General features: G+C 39.7%; 1 protein-coding gene across 1 annotated transcript in view; it reads right to left on the bottom strand.

Moving 5' to 3' along the window:
* Window positions 1-12582: 12582 nt before the first annotated feature.
* The window catches only part of LOC126412161 (trans-1,2-dihydrobenzene-1,2-diol dehydrogenase-like), a 124793-nt gene continuing 115289 nt past the window's right edge, over window positions 12583-22086 (bottom strand). Inside the window, exon 6 of the mRNA XM_050081627.1 lies at window positions 12583-15493. Within this exon, the coding sequence (XP_049937584.1) occupies window positions 15387-15493 (107 nt within the window). The 3' untranslated portion in view covers window positions 12583-15386. The remainder of the gene's footprint in view (window positions 15494-22086) is intronic.

Genomic DNA, 22086 nt, shown 5'->3' with positions numbered 1-22086 from the left:
CCGAGAGGCAAAATCATGTTTCACTTCGTATCCAGCCACTGTAAGATCAGTGTGTCAACTGCCGGAGTATATGCTGCCTCAGATGACATCACAGACAGGCTGTTTCAAAATGTGGATTTTTAGTAATAATTGATAATGAACTCACGAGGACTGTACACCATCCTGGATAGTTTAGATTTTCACTAAAGTAACTGTTTGTGTGCTGTCCGTGATATTTACAAATCCGCATGGAAAGTGGTGACAATTATCTTCCACTTTTGTGGCAAGCATTTATTTTGAGTATCAGGAGTCAGGGCAAAAGACAATTTGGTAGGAACTTACCGTAGAGGTCACCTCTGACCTACTTATTGTGCTGTTTAGGATAGAGAGATTTACTGCCAATATGAACATAATGAATACTTCTTGTTGTGCATGAGAACCTTTACTAAATAAATGTATCAATTGGAACACCAAATCTTCATTTATAATAATAGTCCTGATCTCACTAAGCAAACAGAGAATAACAACATTTCTTACAGTGGGATGGACAAGAATGTGGACGTGCAGACTGGAAACTATGGCCAGTATGCTCTCCATTGCTGAATGGCTGAACACAAAAATAGTTGCCAGGCTCACATAGAAAGGTGGCAAACAATATTTTACAGTATTTCCAAAACCCTTGAACTATTACTCTAATTGAACCTGCCACCCCACAACGCTGGCAGACCGCATCGATTACTTATTACAATCTGGTTTTATTGCTTTGGGTTCTGTCTCTATTTGTTTTATCATTTTTATATTGTTCTGTGAATTCCATACACTTGCTTAAATATGGCATATTTTTAGCTAAAATTCGCCACAAGTGCATATCAGAATTATTTTCACTCAACTGTTTCCTTCTTAACAATCTGTCTTTGCTTTTTATTCCTGTAATGACTTATTCACCTGGTGGGCCTATTACAGACTTTAATGATTACCTTCTTGTTTTTATTCCATATTGCATGATTATATGACTGCAGAATATGCATATGCCTGCAGTAGCAACATCTGAAGAGCTTGCGGCACAAACATTTTGTGGCTACTGGGTCACAATTCATTTTGAACAGAAGCGCTGTTAAAAAAATAACTCTAGTATATATGAGATTTAATTTGTGTGTGACAATGCTGAACTGATTTTGTGTTATCTTTTGATGATACCACAATGTCTCCATTATACTAGAACATGGTTTTTAAAACAGATATTCCTCATCGTATTTAAAGTGCACGATTTTCCCATGTACGTCAGTAATACTTTTCATTATTGTGTATTTTATTGTTTTAAGCTGTACACAATCCACTAGTTGTGTTTGTGTCCTTTCCATGTTTTGCTACAGATCTGAAGATGGTCACTGCTGACTGAAACCAGTAGTCTGAGGACCTAACAATTTGTGATCATAGACAAAAATAGAGAGATCAATCCACATAAAACAGACAAACTTTCCTAAAATCTCAAAAGAAATTACACAAAATACACTAACAATATTAGGGAGTGTGGGGGGGGGGGAGTGATTGGTTCAAAAATGGCTCTGAGCACTATGGGACTTAACATCTGAGGTCATCAGTCCCCTAGAACTTAGAACTACTTAAACCTAACTAATCTAAGGACATCACACACATCCATGCCCGAGGCAGGATTCGAACCTGCGACCATAGCAGTCAGGCGGTTCCGGACTGTGCCGCGGTGGTCTAGCGGTTCTAGGCGCCTAGAACCGCTAGACCACCATGGCCGGTGGGGGAGTGATTATAGCAAATTATAAGTAAGACTGTATTGAGAGAATGCACAAGATATCCTTATCTTGGCAGCTCACAAATTCATAGTTAACGAGACAAATGAAACCAATTATAATCAAATACGTAACACAAGCTGTGCAGCAGAACAAGCAAGTTGTGAGCTGCTCAAAATACAGTTGTCACTGCTGCAATTGTGACACTTACATTTCCCCCAAAATAAGCAATGGTGCGCCAATCAGCACCAGATGACAAGTGGAAGATGAATATCCTTGAAACGTTCTTCTTCACCTTCAGCTTCCAACTTTTTTTTTTTCTTCATATGGAGAGGATGCCTCAGTACTGTTGTCTATGTGATGAAACAGAATATTGCTTATTTCGTGAAAAAACAGGAAATTGCAGCAGAAACTTAAGCTCTTAGTGCACAAAATGCATATTAATAAATAACAGGTTGGTACTGGCCTGGAACAGTGTTCCAACAATTGGCTAGCCTGTGTGATCTGAGGTTTCCCCAGCGTACAGAAATCTTGAAAATTTCTTGGGTATGAAGCCAGGTGGCATCGTCCAACAGGCGTGATATTTCGGCAACCCGACTTCTTGCCACCTTCAGGCATTGCTGGAGTCTGATTGATCTCTGATGGATACCAACTTTATATAATCTCCCCCTCCCCCCCCCCCCCTCCCTCCCGCAGCCTCCGTCTTGGCTCTTCTGTGATGTCTGCAGCCGGTGGTAGGGGAAGTGCGGCACCATGTGGTGGGGGAAGCGCAGTACTCTGCAACGGGTCATAGGTTGCAGTCTTTCCCCGGCCATGGCCATGTGTGGAACTCTGCTGCCTTGGTGACAATGCGTCTTCTGCTTCAGGTGTCCTGACAGGAGCAAACTGTCATTGTGTTTTAATCATACTCAAGGCTGGATCCCAGGCCTTGCTTAGCTGGAAATTGCTGTCTTTATTTATTAGCGTGTCACGCAACCAGATCTCCACTTCTTTTTTGAGGATACAGTCCCAGAAGGTGTTCAATTGCTGTTACACCTTGCCCATCATAGTTCATGTAATGTCCATGTGAGATGGAGTGCTCTGCCATGGCAGACTTGGTTGGCTATACGTTGTCTGTGTGGCGTTTATGTTCACTGCATCTCTCCTGCACTGTCCAGATGGTCTGGCCTATATACATTTTCCTGCACTGGCAAAGGATGCGGTAAACTCCCAATTTCCATCCCGTCTCCGGCCATCCTGATTTAGGTTTCCTGTGATTTCCCTAGATCATTTCAGGCAAATGCCGGGATGGTTTCTTTGAAAGGGCACGGCCAATTTCCTTCCCTAATCCGAGCTTGTGCTCTGTCTCTAATGACATCATTGTTGACGGGACATTAAACACTAATCTCCTCCCTCCCAGTTTCCATAGTCCTTGACTGATCCTAGTAACATCTTCATTTTGGATGGAGGGCAAAACACGGAGTATTCTGTCGATCTTTGTTGAAGTTTTTGAGACGTATGGTTTGTCTTCATCCTCAGAAGGCTGCAATCTCGGCTTCTTCGCTCCAAAGAAGCATTTTATCAGGTGGTTGTTCTAACCGTTTGTGTGGAACACGGCCTGTAAGTGCTGTAATTCAGCTGTTAGGCTGTCACACTCCAAGATTTTGCAAGCTCTGTGGACCAGTGTGCTCAGGACACCCTCTCGCTGTGAAGGAGCATGGCAGATGGAGGCATGCAGGTACAAATCCGTGAGTGTTGGCTTATGTAGACACTGTGTCCTAGTGCCATCTGGTCTTTCCTTGATGAGCACATCTGGAAAGCTGGTTGTTTTCTTCTACCTCCATTGTGAACTTGATATTCTGGTGCAGTGAGTTCAGATGCTGCAGAAAGTCTTGAAGGCGATGTCGTCCATGTGACGAGATAACAAATGTATCGTCTACATATTGTAAAAAGCAAGAGGGCTTGTAGACTGCCGACTTGAGAGCTGCTTCTTCAAAAGCCTCCATAAACATATTGGCCACTACTGGTGATAGAAGACAGCCCATTGCTGCTCCATCTGTTTGTTCCCGTTGAACAGAAAGTAAATTAGAAAACTCTTGTTACAGTTGGTCTGAGTTTTTTCCTTTATGAGTCTTGGAGTGTCTCTAAGAGGTACCCTAGTAAAGAGGGATACTATGTCAAAGCTCACCATTAGGTCTTCTTGGGCCAGTTTGGAGTTCTGGAGCTGCGGACCACGTGGAAGTGCCAAGGAGGAGGCTGCGGGGGTAAAGATTATATAAAGTCAGCATCCATCAGAGATCAATCAGACTCCAGGAAACCTGAACATCGCAAGAAGTCAGCTTGCTGAAATATCACACCTATTGGACGATGCCATCCAGCTGAATACCCGAGAAATTTTTGAGACTTAGCCAATCTCTTCACGCTGAGCGCGGTGGTGGGGGCAAATCATTCGATTGGATACACCAAAAATTTTGGAGTGAAAGGAATCAATTTTCTTACTCTTTCTTCAGGTGGTGCCATGACATCCCATCCTTTAACGACTGTACAGAAATTGCAAAAATGTTATGCTCAATAACAGCAGTGGTGGCAGGATGGTCTCTGCCCTTGGTAAGGGCAAGTGCCAGCTTTTTTTCTTTTTCCGAGTCATCGTTCTCCTGACTGATTTGATGTGGGCTGCTACAAATTCCTCTTCTGTGTCAACCTCTTCATATCAGAGTAGTGCTTGCAACCTATGTCCTCAATTATTTGCTGGATGTATTCCAATCTCTGTCTCCCTCTACAGTTTTTGCCCTCTATAACTCCCTCTTGTACCACAGTAGACATGCCCTGATTTTTTAACAGATGTCCTGTCATCTTGTTCCTTCTTCTTGTCACTATTTTCCAAATACAGTGGAAATTCAATTTTACATTCTCCGATTTTACGTTTTTCATGGTTCTACACCAAAAATTTGTAGTCCCTGTGAAAAGCTCATAAGATCAGTGCTAAAACTTGCCTGATTTTACATTTATTCCTAGTAAGGTTTATCTTGATTCTAAGTTCTTACTCAACATCTTGCTTGACTTCATCCCGTTTTCTTCCTATTGATATTTGATGTGAATGAATGAGCTATAAGCGGCACAGAAAACAGGTGGTTCACACCACAGGTGGTGGCAGAGTTGAGGGAATATTTTAAGCTGTTGTGGAGAGGGGAGACGTGAGAAAGGAAATGCTGATGTAATCCATGATAGATGTTGCCAACACAACTTGCAACATTTAGCTTCACTGTGCAATTATGATACAACTATTGAAAAGCAACAATATCAATCATCAACCTTTTAAACTCAAACACTGAGTCTCAAAGAATACGTTTGGTTATAATTGAGGAAGCGTTGCCCATTTCCAGCTAGTGAACTCTTATTGGCTGGCAACTTGTTAAGTCATCCAATATAGCCAGCGCAGCTGCCACACCAAACTAACACACAGAAAATGAGCTCATGTACTGGATGTGTGTTATGAAATACTGAAAATATACTTTTTGTGCAGATAAGGTGTTATGATAGAGACTTCACATGGAAATATATTAAAGGTTTAGCAATAGCCCATTTTAAAGACTTTCGTGTATTTGATGTGCTGCAGTTGCAACAACTACGTACAATACTATTGTACATACTTTGCACCATACACACACCAAACACAGTGGATCACATAGGCTGGCAGCAGTGATAGAGGGCATGAAGTGAAACTGTAGCACCTGAGCTTTCTTTCAAATTTACATTTTACACAGTGTACAGAAATTCAATGAGCTGGCTTCTAATAAGCTTGTAATGTCAATTGGTATAGTAAACTAATTTTTTCGCTTCTCTGTTTCTCTTATCAAGCCTAAAACAACACTTTTAATAGTGGTAAGCATATGAAGTGTGGCTCATAAGTAAAGCATTAAAGAATAACAACAATGGTGACAAACTATGTCATTAAGCAGATGTTCGCATTTATGCTTATACAAGGGTGGTTGAAAAGTTCTCGGAATCACCACGAGAGGTCAGCAATAGTGCAACGAGTTGTTCACATGATATTCATTGGACTGTTGCCTGTAAACACATGCCATGTCAGTGATCTTGGAAGAGAGCTGTGGTGGTGACGTGGCTCTGTTGTTGTTCCCATGTAGTGCTTTGCGAAGGTGGAAAAAAATCAAGATTCGAGCAGTGATTTAGTACTTCATAAAGAAAGGTATGAAAGCAAAGGAAATTCATGACAATTTCCAGAATACACTGGGGAACTCTGCTCCTTCATATTCAACTGTTGCCAAGTGGACAAATGAATTTAAATTTGGTTGGGAGCGCTTAGATGATGATCTGTGCAGTGGTCAACCAAGATGTGTCACTACTCCAGAAATCATTGCAGAAGTGCACAAAATGGTCATGGAGAATCGCCGACTGAAAGTGTGTGAAATTGCTCACACTTTTGCCAGCCTTCTGCTCTACATAAACTTCAACTACTACAGCCTTATGGTCACTTACAACCTCAATTATGTTCATTTTCTGACTTATATCACCAGATTTTATCTGTAAAAAGTCTCGTAAATTATTACTACTTGTATTTTCTGTAACAAATTCCTCATAGCTCCCTTCCAAGGTCAGTCTCTTTGCTACAATTTGATCCCAGCCCTGTGAGTTCACTTTTCTTCCCAATATACTCCTCGCCTGTTGAGGTGTGCCAGTTATTACATTTCTACCCTTCTTTTCAGCCAAGTTTCCACAATTCAGCAATCAACTATACTGTCATCCCATTCGCCAATCTATACATCTATTACACCTAACTCTTTGTCTCAATAAGTGCTGAGCCATACATTTTGCATTTGACTGACATTGTTGCCTTGCATATGCTTCTCGCACTAAAATTGCTTTGCTTCATATTCTGATGTAATCTGCTTCAGTTTTGACTGAATATATCAGGTTTTCTAATTTCCCCACCCCCAGTTCCTCTATTCCTCCTGAATACATGGTTTATCTTACAAAAATTCTATGTCATCAATATCCTCCATCAGCTAGGATTCTACACCTATCACGTCATCATGTTCAATTCCTCCAACTAATATACTGAATTCTATTTCTTTCCTGATTAAGCTCCTGCTGTTTACTGGGAGGCATCTCAGTGCCCTCTTGTTTGACCTATACTCTGACGCTAATTTTACTCATGGTTCCAAACACATGTTCAAATTTCCATCCCCTTCACTAATCATTATTTCCCCATGTGCATTCATAAAAATTTTACTGCAAGTTTTACAGTATGAACTATTTGAGTGCAGGCCACAGTGTGCCAGGCAATTATCAGTAATGAACTTACTTAGGTCTAACAACACTGCACCTGAAGGGTCACGCTAATCTCGCAAACACTCATTTGTCACTATAGCTGACATATTCATTACGGGATAATTCAGTAATGGTATTGATATTTACAAAATTTTTGTATACTTTTTATTTTTCAGTCCCAGTTGCACAACTTTTGCCATATAACTAGCTTCGCTCTTCTTGGATCTTCATCAAATCTATGTAGTTGCATCAGCAACACATTATGTCTGTACCAGAACTTTAGTATTCTGATGTGTAATTCTGATACAGACACAACACACTGCTGACACAACTACACAAATCTGAAGATTTTTCAGGAAGACAAACTAATCACACAGTAAAAACTGTGCCACTGAGACTGAGAAACAAACAATATATTAAATTTTTTAAAAGTCATTTATCCTGTCTATACATTGATCAGCCAGAAGATTATGACCACCTACCCAATAGCTAGTATGTCCACCATTGTCACGGATAACAAAGGTGACCCATTGTGGTATGGAAGCAATGAGGCCTTGGTAGGTCACTGGAGGGAGTTGGCACCTAATTTCCATAAATTCCAGGAAGACAGAGATGAGCTCTGAAGGCATGTTCAGTCACATCCCAGATGTGTTTGATCGGGTTCAGATATGGTGAGTTGGGGGTGCAGCACATCAACTGAAACTCACCAACGTGTTCCTTGAACCACTCCATTACAGTCCTGATCTTGTGAAATGGTGCATTATCTTGTGGAAAAATGCCACTGCTGTCAGGAAACATGATCGTCATGAAGGGGTGTACATGGTCTGCAATCAGTATGCGGAACACCTTGGCCATCATTGTACCTTGCACAAGCTCCACTGGACCCATGGATGCCCATGTGAATGTTTGCCAGAACATAATGGAGCTGCCACCAAGGAGTTGTTCCCATGGAAGATGATGGGTTCATGCCCTCCCCTCGGTATGATAAGTAAGGTATCAGGATTCATCGGACCATGCAATGCCCTGCGATTGTGCCAACATCCACTGCCAATGGTCATGTGCTCATTTCAGTCGTAGATGTTGTGGTGTTAACATTGGCACATGCATGGATCACTGGTTGCAGAGGCCTATCATTGGGAGTGTTCAGTGCACGGTGGGTTCAGACACACTTTTACTTTGCCCAGCATGAAAGTCTGGTATCAGTTCCACCACAGTTTGCCGCCTGTCCTGTTTTACCCGTCTGCCCAGCCTACAACATCCGAAATATGTAACGACTGTTGGCCGCCCAATCCAATGATGTCTGGATAAGGTTTCACCTTAATTTCGCCATGTGTTGAACACACTTACCACAGCACTCCTCAAAAACCCAAAAAGTCATGCAGTTTCCAAAATGCTCATGCCAAGCCTCCAGGCCAACATAATCTGCTATCGGTCAAACTCAGATTAATCAAGCATCTTCCCCATTCTATGCATGGGCAGCACACTCATGGATACTACATGCACCCTGTGTTTGTCTGACTAGCAGTCATTCCTAGTCAGGTGACACTGCTATTGCCTGAATGGGTTTATATCGATAATAGGTCCGTGTTCGTAGCATTCTGGCTGATCAGTTTATAGCTGCCACTAACTATTGTTCTATGTACAATTCCACTTATCACAGTCTTGGTTCCTAGCAAAACCTTTTTTGCTATTCCCATAATGATCCTATTTCACTAATCACCTCACCTTCACTGTAGCTGTGTCGATGAGCGCCCCCCCCTCCCGCCTGCATATACAAAGACACCTTTATAACTTCCATTACTCTGAATCAGATTATCCTCTGCTGAGCTTTGTTTAGCATTTATACGACTTGTCATCTTGTAGCCATAATGACTTGATTCTCAAAGTCTCTCCTCAATAGTACCACTCTTGACCACCACAAAAGATGGGATGGTGTTTGCTCAAAGTTGTACACGACAACTCAATTTAGTTTGCACTAACACACACATCTGTTCTTCACTAAGATAGACTATTAGTAATAGTAACCAGTTTGTCATCTAAGAAAATCTATAAGCACATTGAAACAGAACACCACCTACAATTAAAGTTAATTGTTCTACTGTGGCACAAAACAGTTCATATTTACATGAAAATGTCACAGTTCTCACTTGACACTGTTCTTTAGTAACTTACTACAGAAAAAATGCTCTGTGGTAATTAAATGAAATCTGTCTATAATGAAATTATGTCCAAGAATCACTAGTTTTGATGACATAACATTCCCCACTTACTAAACACAGTTCAATAAATATTTTCATTAATTTGGGCTATAGAAATCACTCGAAAGTCTTTAATGTGTAAAATTCTTAAATTTCACAGTTGTCAGTGCATGTATTTTCATGTAAAGAATGCACATGATTGTGGCAGAGGCCAACATCAAATGTGCATCCAACATAGTTCTTACTCGTGGGCTGTCTAACTGTGAACTGACAATTTTGGGCATAAGAATAAACTTATTCCATAAACTACATTAAACTCCAAAAATTGGCTAGTCTGGATTTTCCTGTATTTGGATGACCTACAAGAACCAATGTGATTCTGGCTTATAGAAAATGTTGCTGGTTAGAAATTTAGAAAAATACCTGGATGATGTTATTCTTACACAACATGAATCCCTTTGCTTACATGTAGGAGTGCCATATTGCAGACAATAGTAAATTTCAAGAAATAACTAATTAGTGAATTAATTAATTGATGCTTTATTGTCATCTGGTATAGAAAAAATTAAAGTAATAAAAATATGTAGTCAAGGTTTGGAATATAACAGTAGTTATGACAAAATGCGAGATGGAAAATGGGGCTGCTTATGATTCTGAATGTTAAATATCTCATCAATTCATAAGTTTCTAAAAATTTAAAGAGCCTTACAGGAAAGTTGTAATGCTTAGTTTTCTGTTTATATACGGGTCAGTATACAGAATTATACTGATTGGCTCACAAAGTTTTCCCTGGACTGAACTATAGCACTAACTATAAATTAATTGCAACTTTTAATAAACATGCTCTATAGCCCACCCAAAAGGAATATCTGAACAAATTTAAATAGGGAAAGCTTAATTACATTTTTGGAGTATCAATACAAATGCCGCATATTACTTAAAAAACAGTATTAAAAATACATCAGAAAATTAAAGGCAAAAGTTGGTTTAATAGCAGACTTCGAAAACATTACTGATAGGTTAGAGTCACAATGCCTGTATCACAAAAAGACTGCTTATCTGATGTGTTCTTATCTCAGGACATACATGTATTTCACTGCGTGGCACCATGATGGCTTTCAAAAGACAAGTGGTGAGTAACAGAAACTTGTTGTTGACACTTTGTTCTTTCTTTGTGGCTACCTCTCCTGTTTGTGTTAGCAGTGTATACATTAGTCCATTCATATAAGTTTGTTGATTTCACATGGTTCGTATTTTTTTTTTTCCCCGCTTCCTTTCGAGTGTTTCTCGCATTCTCAGTATGACATACTCTGTATAGAGACATGTTCCACTATTATGTTTAATTTGTGGTATGCAGGTTTGGCTCCTTTTATATTTTATTCTATGGTTTTATTAATTTCATTTCTTGTCAATTTCATTATTCCTTTTTATTATTATTTTTATTTCTTGACAATTGCATTATATATTGCATGCCTTGCTTTTATTGTTTGCTCTGTACTAGGCATATCTTAGCTAATGCCATGCGTAAGGTGGTTTTAGTGCTATTAGTAGTTGGTGGCATTTCGGAGGAAACGTGGATTTGCATCTGTGTTTCTGGTTATGTTTTCTTTGGTGGTTCCAGTGGCAGCTACTCTCTGACAGGTGTGTGTCCACAAGAGTCTCGTCACGGTTCACATGGCTGTCTCCTGACCAATCCTGCTGGGCTTCATTTTAATTTCTTAAGTGCACATCTCGTGTTGTCATTTGCACTTGGTTCATACCAAATAGGCTGGTAGTGTGTGCTCATTTGCTGTTTTACATTCATGTTTTTTTCAATAGGTCCCATTTGCTGGTTTTGGTACCGGCTGACTCAAGAGTACCCTTCCATGCCCCACTTGAACAGGATCCCACACACTACTTGATAAATTTGCTGGATTTTTTTCATGAGAGGTCCAACTTTCTCATATGCAATCAAGGTATAACCTGATGTTCACATTTCTATGAGCTCTTCTAACATTAATTAATGTTATGAAGAATCCCTCTTAGTTTTCCTTTTTATAAGCACCTGAAGATGGGATTTACAGCCTGAAACCTGAGTCATGTGCATGATTTTATCCAAATAAAGAGTTTGTCAAGAATAACATGAGAAGATTTATTCATCGCAACAGATTAAGCTGAATATTTACCTCGATGTGTGTAATATTTTGATGTCTGAATTCTTGGTTGCAGAATGAGGTGGCGCAGTGGTTAGCACACTGGACTCGCATTCGGGAGGACGACGGTTCAATCCCATCTCTGGCCATCCTGATTTAGGTTTTCCGTGATTTCCCTAAATCATTTCAGGCAAATGCCAGGATGGTTCCTTTGAAAGGGCACGGCCAATTTCCTTCCCAATCCTTCCCTAACCCGAGCTTGCGCTCCGTCTCTAATGAACTCGTTGTCGACGGGACATTAAACACTAACCACCACCACCACCATCTTGGTTGCATACACTTATACACTGAGTAGGTTTGGAATTAAATTGCTTTCCACTTGAAAGTCTCATATTTTCTTCTTTTAGTAATGCAAGTTCCTTCTTAAAGGTTTCAATGTTGCTGTTAAGTAGAGTTGGCTTTTTTTAAAATTTACAGCTGTCTTCAGCTTCAACATTATGAGATGGACACAAAACTTGTCATTTATATATTTTCAGCTTTCTTCTGCACACATTTTGTGCCACAGGAAGTTGCATTTCCACAACAGGAGGCCTTTTAAGACACGTTTCTTGCATTCCTTTCATGATGAATTAGTTGGCGTATGATGGGGTTCTAAGGCCCAATTCACACAGGAATGGTGTGCCACAGATGTCTGATGACAATGAGGTTCTGTTCCGCACTACTTCTACATTAACAATTGAAGCAATTCACACAGAACTGTTGTGGTGAAGACACGTCGCTCCGTGGCATGTACCATGTCCGTTTATAGCCACAAGTGCTGCACCGAAGTGACTACTAGCATGCTGCTCCTTTCATTAGTTTGAAGCCAAACTGATGTGCCTCAGAAAAATAGTTTTGAATAGTTGAAGCGAAGGTACATTTGTCTCTGTAGATAGTTTTTCAGTGAAACATTTACTTTTCACATAAAAAATTAAAAATCACTGTCTTGGAATTCACACACATTCTCTACTACACCATCTCGCTCATTTGAGTTTGAGGAAACTAATCAGTATGTAAAAAATGATTCTTCCATGTCTTATAGCCCAAAACCACAGCTCAATAGTGAACTGATTTTATTTTTATAATTTTGATATTTCCCAAATATGTAAACCAATGAGCATATTTTAAAAAGTCTGTAGTCACTGGTAAGTTTATATTTGGTGGGTTTTAGGACATATATTGTTGCATAGAAAATATATAAAACATATTGAAATTGTTTTTAATGATGGAAGGAGAGTGATACATCTTTTCAGTCCCGAGTAAATAAGCGATATAAATTGATGTTTGGTTGCGAGGAGCTACGACATGCAACACTTGACATATTATGGTCGCACACTACACAAATTTTTGGTTTAAACTTCTCTTTTGTATGTGGTTTATGAAGTCAGTTACAGTCATATTTTAACTTAATATTACTTTAGGAATTATTTTTATTTTAAAACTATAGGTAGAAAACCACAGATCCAGCAGCAGAGTTAGTGTAGACAAGAAAAATTTATGTATACAGTACACAGCTAACAAGTTCATTAATGGCACATTCAATAACCGCTTTTGTTTACATATTGCCAAACAAATGGCATGTATCCCAGAGAGCAATGAATGATAAATAGGATTTTCCTATTGCTGCAGCTAAAGTACTGTGTATTCTGGATATTTTATGCCTACTTATTTTATGTTTACATATTTGTTACGTAAAACATTATTTTTGCATATTTCTTGAAAAATAACACAAGTACTTGTTCTTTTTTAGAAAATAGCACTATCTTTTTTTATTTTCATGGACAAACAATGTTGAATCTGTGTAGTTACAACATTGTGCTGCTAAAACACTGGTTTTTCTGTGTTATTTATTCCAGAAATAGAAACTTTATTTTGAGAAAGTACAACAACCCAAGTCAAAACACACAAGGTTTACTACATTAAAAATCTTCACAAGCAGTAGCAGCAGAAGGCAGAGAAAAATTTAACATTATTCCTGTTGCAATTACACTAAACATGTACAGTCAAGCATTACATTCTCTGTCCTCAACCAATTGGTTTTGCCAGACAGACATGTAAATCCACTATTCCCTTGGTACTTGTTCACAGAAATTCATCTTTTGGTTGGCATATACTGACAAATGTCAAGTAAGGACTTTTCCTAGGCACTTTTTACTGGCAGAATTTTATCACACAAGATACATAAACTAATGTTATCTAGTGGAAGATTTTTTTTCCCAGTACCTCCTGGCTTGTCTGCAATGCTTTGACGAATCCATGGTTGCTGAGAATTAACCATTCTCCTTCCCCTTAGTGTTGTATGGTAGTCAGATGAAATGTGTAGCCAGACATATCAGTTATATAGAATGAGCCTCTGTGCAACCTGAGAAGTAGTGTGTTAAGATCTCTGAAATACTCTGGTTTCATCTTGCACAGAAGGAATCCATAGCCTTTGATGTTGAAAATGACTGGAAACCAGTTTTCTGGGTGAAAGGATATTTTGTTCCTCTCTATAAGGGCAAAATCTATGTCACATGGTAGTAAAGGTAAGCCATGTAACAAGGAATTTAAGTTCTACAAACAGATGACCATATTTTGGAGAAGTGTTCCAACATTTTGAGCATCTCTCGCACAATCAGCAATATTTAGGCTTATGCTCAAATGAATATCATATGAAAAATAAGAAATAGGATCAAAATGTTCCAGTTTTATTGCCTTTTTCTGAATGCTATCTTTCTCATTATTTACTGTAATAAGCAAACACTTTTGAGACATTCTGTAAAAAAGCTGGAAACATGTGGGATATGTGTTCAGCTTTTTCATTACGTTGAATGTGCCATTTTCTTCCTTTTTTTTTTTTTTTCAACCATAACAGATGTACCCAATATCTTCTTTGCTGCTCAAGATTTGTGAGTTACAAAAATTCCACTGAATCAATATATCCATATGAACAACACATTCTGATCCATTTGTAGCACAACCATCTCACAGCTTTGTGACAGCACCACTTCAGTGAGAGTTGTCACATCCCATCTGCATCCCATGCGGGAATTGAGCCTAAGGATTTGTGTTTTAGTTTACGCACCTAAAGACAATTTTTATGATATCTAAGCAAGCATTACAATTTAAGATGATGCAAAACAATGTGGAAAAGATAGGGATGTAGTTAGCTGCTCTATCATTTTCACAAATGTATGCTCAGAATTTGCATCTCCTAATGCTACCAAATATTTTGCGACCTTGAGGACACAGGAGTAGATGACATGTGACTAGGTACAACAATCCCTGATCTATTTTTATTGCCAAAATACTGTGATGGCAATTCTGCTGAGGCATCCAGCAGGTAAACCAATCCAAAACATCTAGAATATGCTTTAGGTCAAAATCAGGGGAAAGTTGGGTCACTACATTATCAGGCTATTTGAGTGCTGGGGGGCAAATGATTTGCAATACTGCAACCAAGGAAGCTTTAAGTTCAATTTGCTGCACTATTCCCCTACATGTTGAACTCGCACTGTCAAGCAGATCTCTGATGTGGCAATAGGACGATGAGTATTTGGAACTGACAAGAAACAAGCTGTGGACAGCAAAGCCAAGAACACAGCTGCAGCATACTATCCTGCAATCATATGGTTACATTCAGAAGACTTCATTCTGTGCATTTTAATTTTGTAATGCCTCTAATGGTATGACTCTGGGTACCCTAATATGAAAAACAATCAATCATTACAGTAAACTGTTTGTTACATTAAATTTGTTGTCACAACTGCTCACTAGAATATGCAGGATACACAGCTGAGGGTTGGGGGTGGGGTGGAGATGATGGTGGGTGGGCATGGTAGGGGGGAGGGAGAAAAATTTCTATTTGATTTTCTGAAGCCTTATCTTGTCTGCAAAAATGTATGCAAAACATCACTTTATATGAAACATACAATATACTGTTTCATACTCATATTTTTTCCACTAAGGAGCACAATTATACAATATGAAATATCATTAGTCAATCACTATACAAACGACAAGGTTTTCTAATCATCTTGATCAAATTTCACTCCTATTATGTGTCTCAGTTTGTCTTCTAATTCAGCCAGAAGTAAACTCTCTGCATGAGTCATTTTGGGACTCTCCAACAACCCTGAAACATAATATATCAGAATAAAATGGTTAACTTCTGTGGATTTGGAGACCTGAAATATAATGTAACATTCACATACTAAAATGCAAGTAATTAGCAAAAGACAATTTTATAGAAGAACTGAACAGCAAGAGGTGCGTGAAGAATGGGGAGACGTATTTGACATATGTATTTTAGTTTTCAGGACAGAGGTGATGGGTAGCCTCCTCTTCCAACCTTTTATAGAGGATGGGAGGATTGTGGGAAGGAGGTTCCAATTTAACATGTACATATTACTATTTAACATTAAAAAACAACAATCTAAGAACTACACCTTACTCATTGTTGTTGCTGTTGTTGTTATTGTTGTCGTTGTCTTCAGTCTAGAGACTGGTTTGATGCAGCTATCCGTGCTACTCTATCTGTGCAAGCTGCTTCATCTCCAAGTAACTACTGCAACCTACATCCTTCTGAATCTGTTCAGTGTATTCAAGCCTTGGTCTCCCTCTACGATTTTCACCCTCCACACTTCCCTCCAATACTAAACTGATGATCGCTTGATGCCTTAGAACATGTCCTACCAACCGATCCCTTCTTCTAGTCAAGCAGTCCCACAAATTCCTCTTCTGCCCAATTCTATTCAGTACCTCCCCATTAGTTACATGATCTACCCATCCAATCTTCAGCATTCTTCTGTAGCACCACATTTCAAAAGCTTCTATTCTCTTCTTGTCTAAACTATTTATTGTCCACATTTCATTTCCATACATGGCTACACTCCATACAAATACTTTCAGAAAAGTCTTCCTGACACTTAAATGTATACTTGATGTAAACAAATTTCTCTTCATCAGAAATGCTTTCCTTGCCATTGCCAGTCTACATTTTATATCCTCTCTACTTCGACCATCATCAGTTTTTTGCTCCCCGAACAGCAAAACTCATCTACTACTTTAAATGTCTCATTTCCTAATCTAATTCCCTAGCATCACCTGATTTAATTCGACTACATTCCATTATCCTCGTTTTGCTTTTGTTGATGTTCATCTTATATCCTCCTTTCAAGACACTGACCATTCCATTCAACTGCTCTTCCACGTCCTTTGCTCTCTCTGACAATGACCATGTCATTGGCAGACCTCAAAGTTTTTATTTCTTCTCCGTGGATTTTAATTCCTACTCCAAATTTTTCTTCTGTTTTCTTTAGTGGTTATTCAATACACAGATTGAATAACATCAGAGATGCGCTACAACCTTGTCTCACTCCCTTCTCAGCCCCTCAACTCTTGTAACTGCCATCTGGTTTCTGTACACTTTACTCATTACTATTTAAAACTGGAAGATCATCTCCTCTCACCCCCTGCATCTGACACCACCCCACTCACAGCAGTATCTGTAGGGCAGTGTATTTGAGCAAATGCACATGTTTTATGACACTTAGTTCCAAAGGAAAATATTGTCAGAACGCTTGGCTACATTTTCAGACTTGTTTAAATGACTAAGTTACTTATCAGTTCAACTGTATGGTGAAAGAATACTGTTACTCATTGCAGTTTTTGTATTCCACCAAGAACTTTCCATATTTATTGAAATTACAAATGTTTCATAATAAATGCTAGCTATTGCAAAACTCCCTATGTACAGTAAGGACATATCCTCATGGCATGAAGTTCATTAGTAACTCTCATGTGTAAATAGCATTTCTTACGGACTGTCAGATATGAATATTTTTTAAAATATTAAAAACTAATATGTCTAACCATTTTTTGTCACTTGGCATGTACAAACCTACAAGTGCTAAGAGAGAGAAAATGTTTACAACTATATACTCCCAATAAGTTGTTTAGAGTGATATTGTGAGATGATATCTCAAATTGGATAAAATTTGTGTGCAATGACTTCACTTCTCTACCCAAACGGTCAGCCAGTCCATTCCCTATGACACCCACATGACTTGGGACCCAGATAATAATTGAGCAAGCAGTATGACTAAGGTTATGGAGGAAGTCATGGATAGCAGATATCACAGGATGACAGGAGTAACATCGGTCAATAGAGATTGCTCATTGAGTCACTACATACTAAACTGTGGTTGAGGGAGGTCTCTTGAATAAAACGTATGGCTCTGTTAATGGCTATCATCAGCTCCGCCATAAAAACACTACACATTCCTGGCAACAAATGTTCTTCACCAGTGGAAGATGTAAAAGCATTTCTTGTTCTAGCTACAATTTTAGAGTTGTCAGTGTAAGTAACAGTAGCACCCTGACAGTCCTGAAGAAATGAAAGGAATAAACACTAGCAGGTCATAAAGGTAACTTCAACTTTATATCTAAAAACAAAGATGATGTGACTTACCAAATGAAAGTGCTGGCAGGTCGGCAGACACACAAACAAACACAAACATACACACAAAATTCAAACTTTCGCAACAAACTGTTGCCTCATCAGGAAAGAGGGAAGGAGAGGGAAAGACGAAAGGATGTGGGTTTTAAGGGAGAGAGTAAGGAGTCATTCCAATCCCGGGAGCGGAAAGACTTACCTTAGGGGGAAAAAGGACGGGTATACACTCGCGCACACACACACATATCCATCCACACATGTGTGGATGGATATGTGTGCGTGTGCGCGAGTGTATACCCGTCCTTTTTCCCCCTAAGGTAAGTCTTTCCGCTCCCGGGATTGGAATGACTCCTTACCCTCTCACTTAAAACCCACATCCTTTCGTCTTTCCCTCTTTCCTGATGAGGCAACAGTTTGTTGTGAAAGCTTGAATTTTGTGTGTATGTTTGTGTGTCTGTCAACCTGCCAGCACTTTCATTTGGTAAGTCACATCATCTTTGTTTTTAGATATATATTTCCTACGTGGAATGTTTCCCTCTATTATAACTTCAACTTTAGGTACTCTAAATAGATAGGCCCTTATTTGTGGCCTGGGTACTAATCACCCTAATTTGTAGCCTTGGTACTAATCACTGACTGACTTGGGGGGGGGGGGGGGGGGGGAGGAGGGACACTGGAAGCATATCCTAAGGGGGCTATGAGGAGGGCCTTGAGGCACTTTCCAACTAGTAATACCATCCAAGGGCAAGTTGTAGGGGGTCAATAGCCCTTGCCTGCAAAAAGAATTTCATAAATTGGATGATCAGAAAAGTGTGGAATGGTGACTGAATAAGTGAGCAAGAGATGGTATCATCTGAACTGAGGAGGGACGGTCTCTGCTTTGGCAAGGAGACTGCCTACAGGACAAGGGCAGGACTAGTCCAGAATTTTATTCAACGATGATGGACTAGGTCCAATAATATCAAAGACAAATGGTCCACAGAGCCATAAATTAGGCAACTATAATCCAAAGGAGATGAGACCAGAGCACAGTAAATAATGAGGAGAGTAGCATTGTATCCAACCCAAGAGATGTGAGCAAGAAAGCAGAGAGACTTGAGTTTTCACATGCAACTGGTCTTTAGTTGATGAATATGGGGCAGCCACATCAGCTTTTTTTTTTTTTTTTTTTTTTTTTTTTTTTTTTTTTTTTTTTTTTTTTTTTTTTTTACGAAAGAAGGTTCTCAGAAATCAGGAGTGTGCAACAACATCCAAGCACTGGATATGCAAGTACAAGTTTGGGTCAGAATAGAGTATGGGAAGATGACAGAACGCATGACTCACTTTTTCATCAGAGATAATCTGAAGCCACGGGAAAAGGCCTGAGTGAAGGCTTTTTGGATGGCCCCCGGAGCTGGCATTTAGCCAAGGCTCCAGATTAGGAACTATATCAAATGCAAATGTCATCCACATATAGCACCAGGTTGACCACTGACCCAATGGACGCCACTAACCCACTGATGGCAATGAGGATGAGTAACACTGGGCAAGGAGCCCTGTGGGATGCTGTTCTCTTGGACTCATGGGGAACTGAATGATGTACCAACTCTAACAAAAAAAAAAAAAAAAAAAAAAAAAATCAGGAGGGAGCCTCATGTGGGGTCTTCTGCCTTATGTAAGTCAAAACAGAGGGCAATGAGTTGTTGGCATTTAGAAAAACACAGCCAGCTTGCTATTTCAAACATAAGCAGATTGTCAACTGTGGATCTTCTCTACCATAAACTACAATGTTATGGAGACTAACAGCTCTACGATTTGTGAACCCAGTATAATGGTTGGGTATCATCCTCTGACTGTTTGAAAAGAACGGTTGGGAAGTTAAGTGGTCAGTAGCTGTTGAGTTAAGACTCAGGTTTTGGATCAGCTAATTATTAATTAAATCATAGCTTGGGGCAGTATTGTGTGAATAGTCAAGAGCCTGAAGCACTTTCCAGTCAGTGAAAGGTTCATTACATAGCTCAGTGTGACACAGGGTAGAGGATAGTAAGATGACTTCAACTTGTCTTATGCGCTTGAAAGGTAGTTCGGTAAGAAGACAATGCCAACACTGTCACAAGATGGATCAGAAGGTGTTCAACAAGGATCAAAACATCAGTAGAACTATCACCATGATTGAAGAGACCCAGACAGTTGTTGATCTTCAGCAGAAAAGACTACACAGTTTAGTCCACACCTGGGATGGAGAGATACAAAGAGATATATCCTAAAGTATGAGACATTGTGCTGCCAGTATTCCTTCTTACTGTGTTTAATTTGAGAGATACTTAGTGTGGAGCCACTTAAAAGTGATGAGAGTGGCCTGTGAAGGATGCTGGAGGGGTCTCCAATGGTCCTGAATATTGCAACGTCTTTGGTCCACCATGGCATTTCAGTGATGCAGGTGATCACGTCGGACATGTCTCTCATAATCTCGCTGATGTAATCTGACAGGTATGCAATTACCAGTTTGGCCTTCGGAGAGCCTGACATGATAACTGGTCTGTCGGGTGATGACAATGAAATTACAGGATCACCAGCAACATGGTCACTGTCATGAAAATTTTTGTATGGAAACTGCTGTAGTAAAGCCAAGAGATTGGGCAAAGAGATCATAAGAGTGACAGCTGAAAAGGTGCCATGGGTGGTACTGAAGTGGATAGGAGTACCATAACTAAGGGGACAAATAAAGATCAGAAAGAAGCTGGACAATCAGAAGGCCTCTACAAGACAATGAGGTACTTCCCCCACACAGGGTAGTGTCTACTGAATTTTTCAAGCATTAGAAAAGGTAAGCACCCTGGATAGGTGTAAATAAACATTACAATTGGTGATCATTAAGGCCATTTACACTCTCACTGCTATTCCTTCTGATGTGGTACAGAGGAGAGTCCACTCACTGACAACACGTTTGTGTACCAATGTACAGACCTCCCCAGAGGCTCTTTCAGGGCCAGTATGGTTCTGACAGAATGCAAGGTAACCTCCAAGAGATGGGGAACGCTCAATGAAATGTGGTTCTTGGAGACCTACAGGTATCACAGAACAGGAGTAAATTAGTGTTGTAGTTCTGACAGGTGACAGTAATGTCCACTGCATCCCCAATGAATTATCACATTATGGGTGTCCTCATTACGTGTGATGGGCTCAAAAGGATAGGTCACACACCAGGATCACTGTATGTAACCAATGGAGGTGGAAGAACAATGAACATGGATCAGAGGCTGGTGGAGTAAGGAGGATCTGGAGCCTCCGGGGTCACTGGAGTAGCCTTCTCCTGAGAGTTGTTCTTTCTCTCTTTCACTACTTTTGGTGAATGGAGTCTTGTGAGACCTTATTTTGTGTGGCTGTAGGAACCAAAGAGGAGTGAGCAACCATGAGACCCACAGTCCATGCCACCTTCAGCCACTGGAAAATGATGCTTCTCCAACCAGATGGGGCAGTCGAGGTTCCTACAGATGGTGCTGTATGAACCATGAGAGGGGAGAGCCTATTGTTCCCAGGGTAATTTACTTGTGTGACTACTGAAAGTCCATGTTGAAGAAATAGATATGTTAGGTACTGTCAACAACCTGGCCACAGTAGTGGCAAAAGTCAGTATCATTGAGACAGGATAGAATCATGTTTTTCTGAGCTTCAAACCAAGAGGGACAATCAAGATCTCCAGTTCTCGGAGTTTGCATTCTTTAATTAGGGTAATATACTTTGGGGATGGTGATAATTTCCACAACTGTCTGCAGACATATAGCAGTGCACAAGGTAAGTTTTCATGAAGTGGCCAACCACAGTCTTTACCAATTGGGTTGTATGTACAACAGGAAGACATAAAACTTCAAGAGTTGGGATTTGAAGCATCACATCACGGGTGGGAAATACAGCTTCACATCACAGCTGTAAACATGATTTGGATCTTATGATGAAGCAAATCTCCCTCAAAACTGAGAACGAATGCTCTAAGTGTAAACCTTGTTGTATGGCAGGTCTCAACATGCTAAACAGATTCTTCATTTCAAGTGTTTTTGTGTTTCTTCATCTGTCAGTAGTGCTAAGTCCTGGTGTAAAATTATACCCATACCATTACACTCTTATGGGATGCTACAGTAACAGGTACATCAACCTTTTTGCAAGGTAGTAACATCCAAGACTGGGTAATGTTCAGTGTTTTAATTAAGCTGGAAACACTTCATTATTTACTAAGAGAAGAGAGTTCTCCAAATATGTTTTCAATATCCCTCTCAAAAAATATTGGCTTAGTA

This window comes from Schistocerca serialis, chromosome 7 (assembly GCF_023864345.2).
Source record: "Schistocerca serialis cubense isolate TAMUIC-IGC-003099 chromosome 7, iqSchSeri2.2, whole genome shotgun sequence".
NCBI lineage: Eukaryota > Metazoa > Arthropoda > Insecta > Orthoptera > Acrididae > Schistocerca > Schistocerca serialis.
Note: the sequence above shows the minus strand (reverse complement) of the source record. Positions and strands in the feature narration are given on the sequence as shown.